Raw genomic sequence first — 13,407 nt, 5'->3', positions numbered from 1 at the left:
TAGTGGCAGATAAGTGTGCTTTTGCCTTTTGTTTATTTTTGTTAAAGTTATTTATTTGACAGCAAAAGCAGAATTTGAATTGTATTAAAATGTTCAGTGTGTAAATGACTACCTAATGTTAGGTTATTGATTCACACAGCTTTTAGAAGCCAAAGTTGAAATAATGTTTTCTTTCTATAAAATGCAAATCTATTCATTCAAGGATTATTGTAGTGTGTGTGAATTGGTTTATTAAAGATGTGTGATCTAAAAAAAAGTATCAATTTGTAGTCCTTAAAATAATATAGTAAAATTATAAGTGTGTGTGTGCGCGCGTGCGTGCGTCTATGCAGCAATTTTGAAAAAAGGGCCCACCTAAATTGACTGAAGCCCATGGGCCCACATCCTCCTAAATCCGGCCCTGCTTTTGGCTGTTTATAATTTTCACGTCTGGTTTGCGCTGATATGTTCCGAGTCCCGAGCCCGCACAGATGTTTTACCGGTACGTTCTACCGTGCCCCGCCTGCGCCCTATAACCCGGTGTGCCTTTTGTATGTGTTAAATACCAAAAAGACACCGACTGAAGCTGCACCCTAGGTGCGCCCTATAGTCGTGAAAATACAGTAAATGTGGCAGGAAATAAACTAATACGCCACTCTACTAGGGTTGTCACGGTAACCGGTGTAGCGGTAAACCCCGGTAAAAAAGTTTACAATAATAATAACCGTCTTGTTTTTAAAAAACTATATTATCTCGATGGGTTTACCGTGGCTGTGGTGTAGGCGCGGTGACCCTTACCAGCCACCGTATCACCTGCTGAAGTTGCTGGCAGCACATGTGCGCTTTGTTGTTTACAACCAAAACTTTCTTGAAGCTAAAGCTGAAATAATGGCCAGAGGAGGAGACGGCAGCGCTCAGGACATTTATTATCCCTCAAAGAAGACAAAGTCGGAAGTACGGGCATCTTTTGGATATTTGAAGAATGCTGAGGGACAGCTGATAGAAGACGGCTATCCTGTTTGCAGCACGAGCAGAAAAAGTGTCTGTGAAAGGCAGCAACGCTTCAGATCTCATGACACATCTGCGTGACCATCACCCACAACTCTACAGTCAACGCAAGGCAAGCTAACGTTAGCGTTTTAGCTAAAATGCGTGATCCGAGGATTTGGGTTGAGGGAGAACGCAACGAGTGGCTATATAAAGCAGCCGCAGCGCCGCTACCTGCATATAAACCGTGTCGCGGACACCGCCATGTTGAAATGACGCTATGCATTACGGGGCTCCCAGGGGCAGATAAGAGTTGGTCTCTCTCCGAGAATAATTATGAATTTAACAACGATTACTGCCTGATGACATTTTCCCACATCTGCAAAGCTCACTGGAAGGACACAAACCGAGGACAATATTTTCCTGATATAGGGTTTATTACTCAAGTAAGGGTAAAAAAGTATCTGATTAGAAGGCTACTTGAGTACTGAGTATCATCTGAGCTAATATTTTTAAACGATGACATCAAACAGACATAAAATAAGGAGTTATGGGCAAATATTGGTATTTTAAAGACTAAAGGGAAAAAATGTAAACAAATAAACAACATAATTACAAAATAACACATTTTAGGCTAAATTTAGACACAAACTGAGGACAATATTTCCTGACATACAGGGTTTATTTAATTGTTTGAAAATGTAGCACGTTTAAAAAAATACCGCGATAATACCGAAAACCGTGGTAATTTTGGTCACAATAACCGTGAGGTTAAATTTTCACACCGTGACAACCCTAGTGTCTACAGGCACATTTTGAGGAGGGACAGTTTACTAAGACTAGGCAAGGCAAGGTGAGACTCAGGACTGATGCTGTTCCAACCCTGTTTGTTCATCGCCCTGAACCAAGGAGGAGGAAGGATCTCGCAGTGAGAAGTACAGCAGAACCACTGCATGTTTGTTGATCCACTGACCAGTGACCACACACATTGTACTCAAGTAAACTGTGGTGTGAATCTTTAGAAATATTACACATTTGTATTTATTTACTTAAAAGTTATTCTTTATTCTAACAGTGCCATTAAACTTTCAGAGAATGAGGGAAGCAGCAGCAGCAGTGAGGCAAATGAGATGAGAGAAAGTGAGCAGGGACATGAGATGGTATCAGGAGAGAGGGACATCCCAGGAAGCCATGAGGAGCCGGCGTCAGGGCCAGGAGGAGAAAGGAACAGGATCCGCAACCAGTGAACCCAGCTGGAAAGCCTAAATCCTGATTCATGCTTCTGCGTCTGCGTCAGTGCGGAGACACGCAACGCCATTATCCGTCCTTGCGGGCCTGCTGGAAAGCCACGCAAGTACGTACGGAGTCAAGCTCTCTTTTCTAAACATCCGGCCGTCTGCCGAGACGGAGAACGCAAGCTTGTGATTGGTCAGGGCACCGCTGTCGTCTACACCTCTGTCATTGCGCCCTTAAAAATATAAAGAGAGTCGAGAATAACTAGCGGCAGACACGGAGCAGCTTGAAGAACACCTTGTGAAAAAACTCTAAAAATATGAACGTTTAATTCCCCCGGGACTGGAGGAGTGAAAAGATGCGCAGCAGGCATTTTAATTATGGACGGAAATGACAGGAAACGTGGGTTTAGAGGTGGCGAGCGCATGAAGAGGTGGAGGAGAATGAGAGATACATTTGTCCGTGTTAAAAAGTCTCTTGTATACCAAAAAACACAACATAAACACACTATCTTGGACCGGATACGTGACAGGATACCACAGAACAGCGCTACGCCCTCTGCTGTCCTGGTGGGGAATTGCTTTGCAACACTCCCCAGGAGACGGAGAAGTATGAGGGCAAAATGTCTCCGTCCGTGCGTGTGTGTCTCTCCCTGTTGGAACTGACGGAGAAGCATGAATCAGGCTTAAGGGAGTAAACAGACAATCAAAAAGGCCGTACAGCTCTGTTTTTCAGTGGGTTCAACAGGCTGCAGGTTTCTTCAGGACACGAGTATCCCTCTGCCTGATGTTAGAACCCTGCACAGACAAATGCAGCCCGTTAAACTGGAACCAGGTGTGTTAGGAGAGGTGTGTGACATGCTCAGTTTGCAGGTTAAAAATCTGACAGAGATAGAAAGAGAGTGTGTGCTCACTGTGGATGAGATGGCAATCACTCCAGGCGTGCATCACTCCATCACAGACCCAACTGGGTTTTGCCACCACCGTTGTTCCTGGTCAGCTCTCCGCTCAGCCACTATGAAAACATGAAGATGGACACATGACACAGTTTAACCTTTAATGGTTACATACGATTTTTGTTTATCTCCCTACGTTCGTAATCCTGTTTAGTCTCATGCTTCAGCAGCTCGTTGCAGTCAGTGTTATTAACTGAAAAATATTAAATAATTACGTGTCTTCACAATCACATTTTTCTTTATTATTGGTCTCTCCATTTGTGCTTCCATTTCTGATGCATGTTCGTGTTGATACAGCAACCAGCAACGTATTGTACAAAAAATCCCAAATAAAACTAATAATGTAAAAAGTTTATAACCTATTTCAAACTGTGGGGAATTTTTAAAACGTAGAATCAAACAAACTGAAATAAACCCGTCTACAGCTCGTCAAGCTTGTCTAAACCCTCCTGCTCACAATCAACTAGCTGCACACAGTTAGCTCATTAAAGGTTATCTAGCTGAAACTGGCAACATAAAATACCATCGTTGGCTAATTTTGGTACGAAGCGGTTAGCTAACGCTTCACAATGCAACAAAATTATGACATTTCATCAACTTACCAGAGAAAATCCTTCCGAAACACCGAAAATGAAGTACGGTCAGTGCAGCAGCGGGGCTGTTTGGAACTATTGGAAGCTCCATGAACCACGTGACTCCCGCATTCCATTCTTTCCATAGGAGTCTATTGGAGTGTCGTAACTCGTTCTTTCTACAGCTTTGAGTGTTACATGTTACTGTAACAATAAAGAAAAAAAAGGTATGTACTATTGATTTACTCTTTCCTTGTTTTGTAAAAGTTTTGACCATTTTGAGTTTACATTTTTATTGGGTTATCTAAATCTTTTTTGATGACTCACGTCACCGTGACCAGAGGTTTGAGACAATAAACAACCAATTAAGTATAAATGTCATCTAAATAAAATCCCTTACCCTCCCATTTTTGCAGATGTAGTCAAACAGTTCTCCTCCTGACACATACTCCATGACCATGAAGAAATCTGTGGGTGTACTTATTACCTGGTAGCTAAAACAGGAAAAAACACACATGCATTAGCCTCCTTCAAATTCTGTTCCTCCAGTTTATAATCACACAACACCAACACACACACAAACTAAAGGCAAAGCCTGACGGACTCGTTCAGGGCTGAGCGTAGGTAATCCTTCTCATAAAGGTCAGCTTATTAGACTGAAAGCTCAGTGCAATCAACTGTTGCTTGTGGGAGAATCAGAAATCCATCAAGTCCTTTTTCTTTCCTGCTGAGCCAACTGAAGCCTGACAGATCTGGCCCCATGGGGGAAATGGACGAGATTGCAATTATTTTTTCTGCTCAACATGCAAACACATAAAGTCTTCCAAGACTGAAAACAAGCTAGTATGTTTTGTAATGGCTTTAGTTTTGCGCAATTTTATATGGCAAGGCAAGGCCGCTTTATTTATAGAGCACATTTCAAACACAGAGGCAACTCAATGTGCTCAACAATTATCAGGACATGATATGAAACCAACATAAAAACACAAATTAAAATACACACAAATGGAGTTACAGTTTAGAGCTAAAGGAGAAGACAAGGTTACAGCGCAGATTACAGTGGAGACGACACATGATAAGACACAATTCATTTAAAGGCTGACGAGTACATTCAGGTTTTTAGTTTTGTTTTGGACAGCGTTAGGGTTGGGGCGCCTCTGAGGTCATGGGGAAGCTGATTCCATACGTGAGCAGCATAGTAACTAAATGCATCTCCACCATGTTTTGTTCTGACCCGCGGTTCTATGCACGTCCAAATATGTTTGAACACCTCGCTTAAGGCCCTGTCCACACGTAGCCGGGGATCTGCCAAAACGTAGATATTTTTCTACGTTTTGGCCTGTCATCCACACGAAAACGGAGTTTTTTCACACGAAAACGGATCTTTTTAAAAACTCCGGCCAAAGTGAAGATCTGTGTTTTCTCCGTTTTGGGTGTCTGCGTGTGGACGGACAAAACCGGAGTTTTAAGGTCCGCAACGTCACTTTCTGCGACAAAAAAAATGCTGACATCACGTGTGCGACCTGTGTTTACACTAGCCGACAGCATGGATGCCCTCAGAGCTGCGCTCGCTTTATCAACTGTCCAAGCGCTTTCTGCTTGTTTGTTTTTGCAAGCAGAATTACTGCTGCTTGTGGAAGACCACAGACGAAGGACGAGGTTAAGAACGGGGGAAGTACTGCCGCCTACAGGTCTGGCATGTCCTTAACAACGTACTTATCCGGGTACGTGTGGACAGAGTTTTTTTTAAACGCGGTGGTGTGGATGCAAGTTTTTGGAGGGGCGGATATTCGTTTAAAAAAAACCCGGCTACGTGTGGACTAGGCCTAAGTCTGCATCTGTTTCTGATAGCTGAAATATTTACTACCATGCTGCAACATTTACAGAGTTACAAAGCACCTCTGGAAAGAGCCTGAAAGCTGGCATGTCTGCTATCGCTAAAGAGTGTGACAGTGTGGACTTATCTTGACTCACGTCTGAAAATAACACCTAAGAGACAAAACAATGGACTGAGAAGTATGCTGGGCAAAACCAAAAGCAAAAAAAAAGAGAGAAAAATAACCAAAAACACAGAGGAAGACTTAAATGTGCTTTGATCTCTATCCAAGCTTGTGTCTGTGGTTTGTTTAGAGAACAAATTGTTTATGTTCTACCTCCTGGGACATTTTCAGCAAGCTCAGCACAACCAAGCTAAGCCATCATCATATACTGGTAAGCTATGTGTCTGTGTGGTCTGTCTCTACTTACAGCTTGATGATGTGTGGATGTCGGAACAGTTTGAGATTCTGAATCTCCCGTTTGATCTTCCCAACGACATCGAGACTGCGGATCTTCTGTCTGTTTAGGATCTTCACTGCCACTTTGTGACCCGTCAGCTGGTGCTCTCCAACTAGCGCAGAGGCAAACAGACAGGAAACACACTGAAGAAACTAGTTTTGGGAAAATGCAGATCTTTGTGGGAGAGATTTCAAGAAGGAATAAATGAGATTGTTGTACCGTAGGCTTCTAATAAAAAGGAAATAAAATGTGTTCTTATTTGGTTTGTGGCACTTTTCTGGCTATTTCTTTCTTTATTTCCTCTTTGATGCTGGACTTCTCCGACTGCCTAAGGCTGTGTATTCACAATGTTATTGCAGCTGCATACAAGAGCTAAAGCACAGAGTAAGTTATCAACATGATGGATCATCTGCCTCTACTTAGACAATGCACAAAGCAACATTTGTATTAGTCATTACGCTATTAAGGCTATAATATAATATAAATAATATAAATATAATTTATTATCTGTTATTTGGTATCACATGCAAAAATCAGCCCGAAAAACATGCAAACCATTTGAAAATGGCAGTTGGCCATTTACAAAGGAAACAGGCTGTAAAGTGTTAGATATAAATATTAAGTCGAATCTGATATCCTGGTTAAAATATTTACTAAAATTTGAGCTAATATACAGGTTCATTTAGTTTAAAACTGCCACATTTACATTGGACCTATTTAGATTTCAACACCGTATTTAGATTTAGATTTTCACATTTAACAATGCAAGTTGATGTGATTCTAGATGTTTACAAGCAATTTTTTTATTCTTCAATTTTATATTGAATATTTAAACATTCGTCTAAATTTCTGCTAAAACGTTTTGAGAGAATAACTTTCAATTTTCTAAATAACTGTGGTGAAAAACGGATTTTCTATTTTAAATCCACGCGAGAAAAAGCATTAAAGTATTAAACGAGTCGGCGCCCCATAGCTTCCCTTTAACTGCGCACTGGGCGAGGGAAGCTCACAAGGTCATTCTGCGACCGCAAAACCTAACCAAAATGTTTAAACTGGCGAAATAAAGACCAGATGAAGCTTTTGGTCTCTAAAGGACTTCCCTAACTGCTAGTTACATCTACCGCCAGGGCAGCTTAGGAACATAAATGTCCGTAAACTACACGCTGTGTTTCCGTCAACGATTCCGCGTTTATTTGCCGCAAAACGGGACGAAAACGCTTCAAAAACATGACGTTTTATGTGTTTGAACATCATAAAATAACGATAGGAACGTGGTCTGGTGTCTCTGTGCTCCTTCAGCTAATTACACCTGCTGTAGCCGATAGCCGTGGCTACAGAAAGCTTCCTCGGTGGAAGAATTTGACTTTGAAGCGGTCCTATTCTCAAATTAGATTTACGTGACAAGTACATGCTGCTTCCGCACGTGAGCCATTCCCTTACGCAAACTGCGTAGCGTCAAGTTAACCACGGAGCGTAAAGACAGACGGGAGGCAGGGACACTGAATTTGTACTATTTTGACAGAAAAACACAAACGGAGCTCAGCATGACACAAAACATGACTCAACTCTTTACTTTGCCGAATGTCCCCACTCCGAGCGTGTCTCCGATGACGTAATGACCGATTTTTACCCTGCCTTCGTGTTTCTGTTGTTGCCGCTCAGCCATCTTCTCCGTTACCGACGGCTGGGTTCGCTCGGTGCGGTGGGTGTGCTGCCGCCTGTGGGGCCGCACGGAGGGGCGGGGCGCTCCGGTGGCAAGGCTCCAGTTTGAACGGCTGCGGAAAGGACGTGAGATTATGTGCAAAATAAAGCGCTTCTTTAAAACACCAGGTGGAAAAACGTGAACATTAGAACGGACCGACCTTTCCATCAGGTAGATGTGTTTAAAAACCAACGCGCCAGGTGTTTTATGAGAGACAAAATTGAGCTAAACGTGGCAACCAATTCTTACATTATCAATGTAATTTTGTCGTTTTTCTTTCTTGGCCACCTGTGTCTCTAGGATTGATCACATGCCAGAAATGGCAGAATTCACCACCAAACCTTTGCTGGATTGTTCTGAGGTGTTGCTCTGGGATGATATCAGGTGGTCATTTATGCACACCTGTCTGCAGAGGCTGGCTGTCCACTCCTATGGATGAGGAGTGACCCCTCTCCCTCTGTTGGCAGCTGGTTGGATGGATGGTATCACTCACATTTTCTTCTGCTGTAATTTCTTCTTCCAGAGACCTCAATCTACCAGTAAATGAATTGATAGAGAAAATTCCAGTCCATAGACCTGTTGCACTTTACAACAAGGATCCCTGTGATAGAGGTGGGTCTTTCTAATGTTGTGATAAAGTACAGCATCATGTGCTACAAATGATGTTTACAAATGCTCGTTGTGCTTACGAGGCAGCAACTAAGTCTGAAATATTGCAACTCCAGGTGAAATAGGCGAACAGATTTGGCAACAAACTTGTTAGTTTTGTCTCTTGCTCTCCCTTAAAAGATGCATTATAAACGCAGATTAATGATTTGGAAAGGTCAAAGATGAATTAATAACAAACCAATAGATTCACCATTCATAAGGGGGGCTTACAGTGGTACCGTTTCTTTGTTTCATGCAGCTCAAGCGTTTTGTGTCCTACATCATTCACCACAGTTCATTGCTAATTTATATTCTTCAGATTATCTCTGACTCTGACATTTTGGAATCTCAGTTTCTGTCTAAATTTATGGCAAGGCAGCCTTGTGTATATAGCTCATTTCATACACAGAAGCAATTCAATGTGCTTCAGGAGCAAGAACAGTAAGAACATAACATATTAAAATCAACGAGACAACATAAACTGCAGCAATCTAATTTAAAATACACAAATAAAATTAGATGTATGAATAATATCCAAAGGCAAAGTTAAAGGGTGAGCAGTTAGAGTGCAGCATAATAACATTTATTAAAAGGCTGATGAAAACATGAAGGTTTTCCATTTTGATTCAAAAGTTACTAGAGTTGAGGCACATTTGAGGTCACAAGGAAGCTGATTCCATCTGTGTAGCATAGTAGCTAAAAGGCCCGTCACCCCGTTTGGTTCTGACCCGAGGTTTTATTCTGACTGTTTCCTAAGGATCTGAGAGCCCTGCTGGGCATATACACAGGAAGGAGATCCAACATGTATTCTGGCCCCGTGCCATTGAGTGATTAACAAACTAGTAGAAGTACTTTGAAGTTGATTCTGTAGTTTACTGGTAACCAGTGTAGAGACTAAAGAACAGGAGTGATGTGTTCTGTTCTCTTGGTTCTTGTTGGCTCTAGCAGCAGCAGCGTTCTGAACAAGCTGCAGTTGCTTCACAGGTTTTGGGGAAGACCAGTTAGGAGACCATTGCAGTAGTCCAGCCTGCTGGAGATGAACACATGAATGAGTTTCTCTAGGTTCTGTCTGGACCTCTGAGACATGCTCTTTGATGAAGATGATAAAATGCTGATCTAGTCATAGCCTTCATGTGACCAGTGAAGCTCAGGTCTTTATTCCTCTGGAGCCAAGTGGAGCAGGAACCTCCATCCTATCCTTCTTATTCCCAAAGACAATAACTTCTGTCTTGTCTTAGTTAGCTGGAGGACGATTGACTGCAGAGGACCACAGTGAATTAAATTTAAACATTCCAGTATTTTAAACTTCCGTTTCTGACAATAGATACAAAACTTAAACTATTTCATGCTTTTTTGTCCTCCGAGTCCTGTAAGATTAAATCGTGCTGATTATACTTCCATTCACGTTTCTGACATCATCCATGTGAGTGGAAGAAAAGCCATTTCTGCATCTACAAAATAACACGAGCTTCAAAAGGGGATCTAATTGCTCTTGTCAACACAACTGGAGTAGAGGATGTCCTGACGTAAACATCGTCTGACTCTTCTAGAGGTCAAGTTCGCTGATAAATCAAACGTAATGTGTGGAAAATTGGGTATTGTATAAAAGGTTGTACAAAGGTGCAATCGAGCTCTTGTGATTTGTTGTTTAGATGCGACACTGACTCGGGTCAATGAGCCATAAAACCTCAAGGCTTGTTCTGTTTGTCTTCAGGCAGATCACTGAAGTTTCATTTATTTATTCATGAGGCACCTTAATGCCCCCAGCCAAGGCTGCCCAAAGTGCAGAGCATGATAAAATCATATGCATTAAAATTATAGACAGTGATAAGACCATACTAAAAACAGATGTCACAAGACAAAAAACCCCACTAAAATAATAAATTCAAAATTCACATAATGCCTAAAAATAATCAAAATAAATAAAAACATTCCAGGAATATAGCCATAAAAATAACAATTAAACCAAAAAAGTACAAAAAATATAAAGTTAACTAGATTTGTAGTATTGTTTCAGTTTAGCTTTAAAACTCCAGACAGTTCATTCATTCATTCATTCATTTATTCATTCGTTCGTTCGTTCATTCGTTTGTTCATTCGTTCATTCATTCATTCATTCATTCATATCTGGCAGATGTCATGCAAGTGAATAATGAGTATTTTTAGAGGTTAATACTGAGGCTGTGTCCTGACTCAGAACATTTGTCTCAGAATAGCCTTCAGACCATAGACTGTACTTCAGACAGACGTCACGCGGAGGTTTTCATCTGTTCCCCCTTCAATAAGAACAAATCCTAATCTTAGACATTAGGTCTCTTCAGTCCATGTAAATGAATGGAACATGGTTTGAAATGATAAAATACACTTCAGATAATTTAGTTGCATGTTCAGGTATTTATTTTTAATGTTTGTGTATCTGATGCTTTAAAGACACAACAATAATCTGCAGAAGGACAGGTGGACACCCAAAGTACATAAACAGCATAAGTGGGTGGAGATAGTTGATTCACTTGATTTAATTTAATTTATTCATGACATTATTTTAGGGTAGTTTACTATGGAAAGAAATAAAATATCACACATATTTAGATGCACGTAGTCATGATCAAATCGGTGTTGGCAGAAAAGATTTACACTGGTGATTTGAATTCTGCTTATTTGTATTTTAAATAGGTTCTGTTATTTTCTTTAGCTGTATAATATTAGTCCTATTGCAAAACGTGCATACTGACTATTTGCGTTTTATTCCATTCACCACAAACCATCACAGAGGCTAGAATCTTCTGTTTCACCACTAGAGGGCAGTGTAAGCGTGATTATTATAAGGAGGTAGATGGCTGTTGAAACTACAGGCCGGAAAGCCAAACTAAATAAATATATTATTTAAAATTTGCAAAGCAAGAATTTGGTCTAGTTCAATAGGCTATGTTGAAACTTCTATCTGATGAATATGTTTGTTTGTTTCAAATATTAAAAAAAGATAAAAAATAGTTGACAATCAAGATTGTTTGAAAAGGAGACGTAAGAACAAGTTGAAGGCCCTTCTCTCTTTCATAGAAGCTCATTAAAAGGCAAACTTATTTAGTCTAATTTGCAATTTTATTCTCTCAAATAAAAACAAGTCAAACCAAACTAAAGGCTCTCATCTCTGCAATCATTAACTTTTTTATATTTTCTGGGTTTTATTGCTCTTCATTCTTGTATACATTAAAGGGGTACTATGCAAATTTTTCATATTTAAAGTAATTTTCTTGAGCCAGCGTGTGCTGAAATGAGTCTTTACAGGGTAAATGAGATGTCACTCAGACCCCACCGCCCTTTGTTTCCTGAACAGGGAGCCTACGTCTCCTCCCTCTCCGGTCGGCTCGTGGGTCCCCGGAAGAACAAAAAAATGAACGCAATAGAGTGGAGCTAAGAGAGCTATTTTCTAATCCGTTTTGCCCCACATCCCGGATCGCTCGTGTGTTGTACTTCAGTTTAACTGAAAACTAAGGGTGGGTGTTTCGTCGACCACGCCAGTTATGCACTTTGAGATTTATCAGCTTTATAATTAGCACCACTACAAGTCAGACATCAACACGTTGCATACGTGCACCACAGCATCTTCTCTGCTCTAGCGTAGCTGCTACTTACCACATGGCCAGGTTTATGGTGGTTTTTTCCTCCTGAAGGAAGGATTTGAAGTCTGCTGAGCTTAAAGCCATTTCCCTCTGTTTTTCTCCGAGTCTGGTTCGATTGCATCACTTTTGTGAAGCGCGTTGTAGTCCTGGACTTATTTTCACACAAAACCTAAAATAACGTTTCCCCTCGTTCGAAAATAAGCGCATTGGTATTAAGATGCTTCTTTAAAATTCACTGACGTGTGAAATCCATGGCACATGACAAGCAGAATTAGAAAATAACGTTTTTATTGACTTGCATTCATTTTTTCATTCTCCCAGGGACCCGTGGTCCAGAAGTAGATGGGCATGACTTAGGCTCCTTATACTGGACTTGCAACTTCAGAGTGCCGATGTCTCCTGTTGTAAAAGTGGAGCTATCATGCCTGGTGCCGGAGTCTGCCTCTAGCACTTTTCCTGCACATTGTAGATTATGAACAGATTTAGTGATGCATCACTCCTGTAGTAACTAATGGTGGCTGGTGGAACATTTAGCTGTTAGATGAAGGTGTTAAAAAGAGAACACACAGCAAGTTTCGCTTTTTGGTTCACTAAACCGACACTAGGGGGTGCTAAAAGCAAGCCAAAACCGCCTAGTCTGAATGTTGAATGTTTGTTCTTTGAATTTTCTTTTGAACTGGCTTGTTTTTGCTTTGTTTGTGTCATCTGTTCTAGCCTTAAAACCCACTTTTTATCGGCTAGCTTTCCCCAGCATTGACACTGGCTTTTACATTTTATCATTTGTATCGCACAGTTAATTGCTTTTCTATGTTTATTTTTCTTTTTACTGATTTTTAGTCAGTATGTTGTTTTTATTTCTACTTTGGTTTTATGTCTTGTTCAGCACCTTGAGCCTCCGCTAAGGCGGTAGAAGGTGCTTTATGAATAAATAAATGGAAAGTTGAACTGAAATCTGCTAGACCATTCGCGTGCACGACATCTATCAGACATGAATTCAGTCCTGACTGCAGTGACAGATTTGTCTGCAGAGAACAAGCCTGCAGGTTTCATGGCCTCAGTCTCAGTCTTGCATGTGAGCAACAAATCACATGAGCTTGATTGTGTCTTTGCTCAAGCTTTAACACAAATTCCAAAGTGAGAATTTCTTATGTTGTGTAACATTAATTTTCTCTAAAGACTCTGAAATGTCTATAAAAGGCAAATTACTTTGTTTCACGGGTTTTCTGCAACTTTCTACTGAAATGTTTGTTCTAAAGTTTGAATAGGGTGTTTCCGTACATGATTACGTTATAATTGGTGCGTGTGAGACCAGAGTTGACGCGCGTCTCAGCTCTCCTCTTTGCGCGCACCGCCACTGGCGCGCGCACTGCTGAACTGAACCGTGCGGGTCTGACCGCTGGGAACGCTGCTCCACCATCCTGCCTCAGAAAGTTT

At 41.0% G+C, this 13,407-nt stretch overlaps 1 protein-coding gene and 1 long non-coding RNA gene across 3 annotated transcripts in view; both read right to left on the bottom strand.

Moving 5' to 3' along the window:
* Positions 1 to 7,731, bottom strand: part of prkaa2 (protein kinase, AMP-activated, alpha 2 catalytic subunit) — a 36,684-nt gene extending 28,953 nt beyond the window's left edge. The window contains exons 1-3 of one of the 2 annotated variants that reach the window (XM_015971779.3): positions 7,570 to 7,731; positions 5,974 to 6,115; positions 4,127 to 4,220 (exon numbers count right to left, since the gene is read on the bottom strand). In XM_015971779.3, coding sequence (XP_015827265.1) covers positions 4,127 to 4,220; positions 5,974 to 6,115; positions 7,570 to 7,669 — 336 coding nt within the window. In that variant the 5' untranslated portion in view covers positions 7,670 to 7,731. The remainder of the gene's footprint in view (positions 1 to 4,126; positions 4,221 to 5,973; positions 6,116 to 7,569) is intronic. The other variant, XM_015971780.3, reaches the window with a different exon arrangement.
* LOC139071522 (uncharacterized) lies at positions 2,833 to 4,120 on the bottom strand. Its single transcript, XR_011521382.1, has 2 exons — positions 3,113 to 4,120; positions 2,833 to 2,996 (listed from the first exon to the last, which is right to left on the bottom strand). It is a non-coding gene; the product is annotated as an uncharacterized lncRNA (long non-coding RNA).
* Positions 7,732 to 13,407: the final 5,676 nt, after the last annotated feature.

Source organism: Nothobranchius furzeri, chromosome 8, assembly GCF_043380555.1.
Source record: "Nothobranchius furzeri strain GRZ-AD chromosome 8, NfurGRZ-RIMD1, whole genome shotgun sequence".
Lineage (NCBI taxonomy): Eukaryota > Metazoa > Chordata > Actinopteri > Cyprinodontiformes > Nothobranchiidae > Nothobranchius > Nothobranchius furzeri.
The sequence above is the reverse complement of the archived record's forward strand: the minus strand, read 5'-3'. Positions and strand labels throughout refer to the sequence as shown.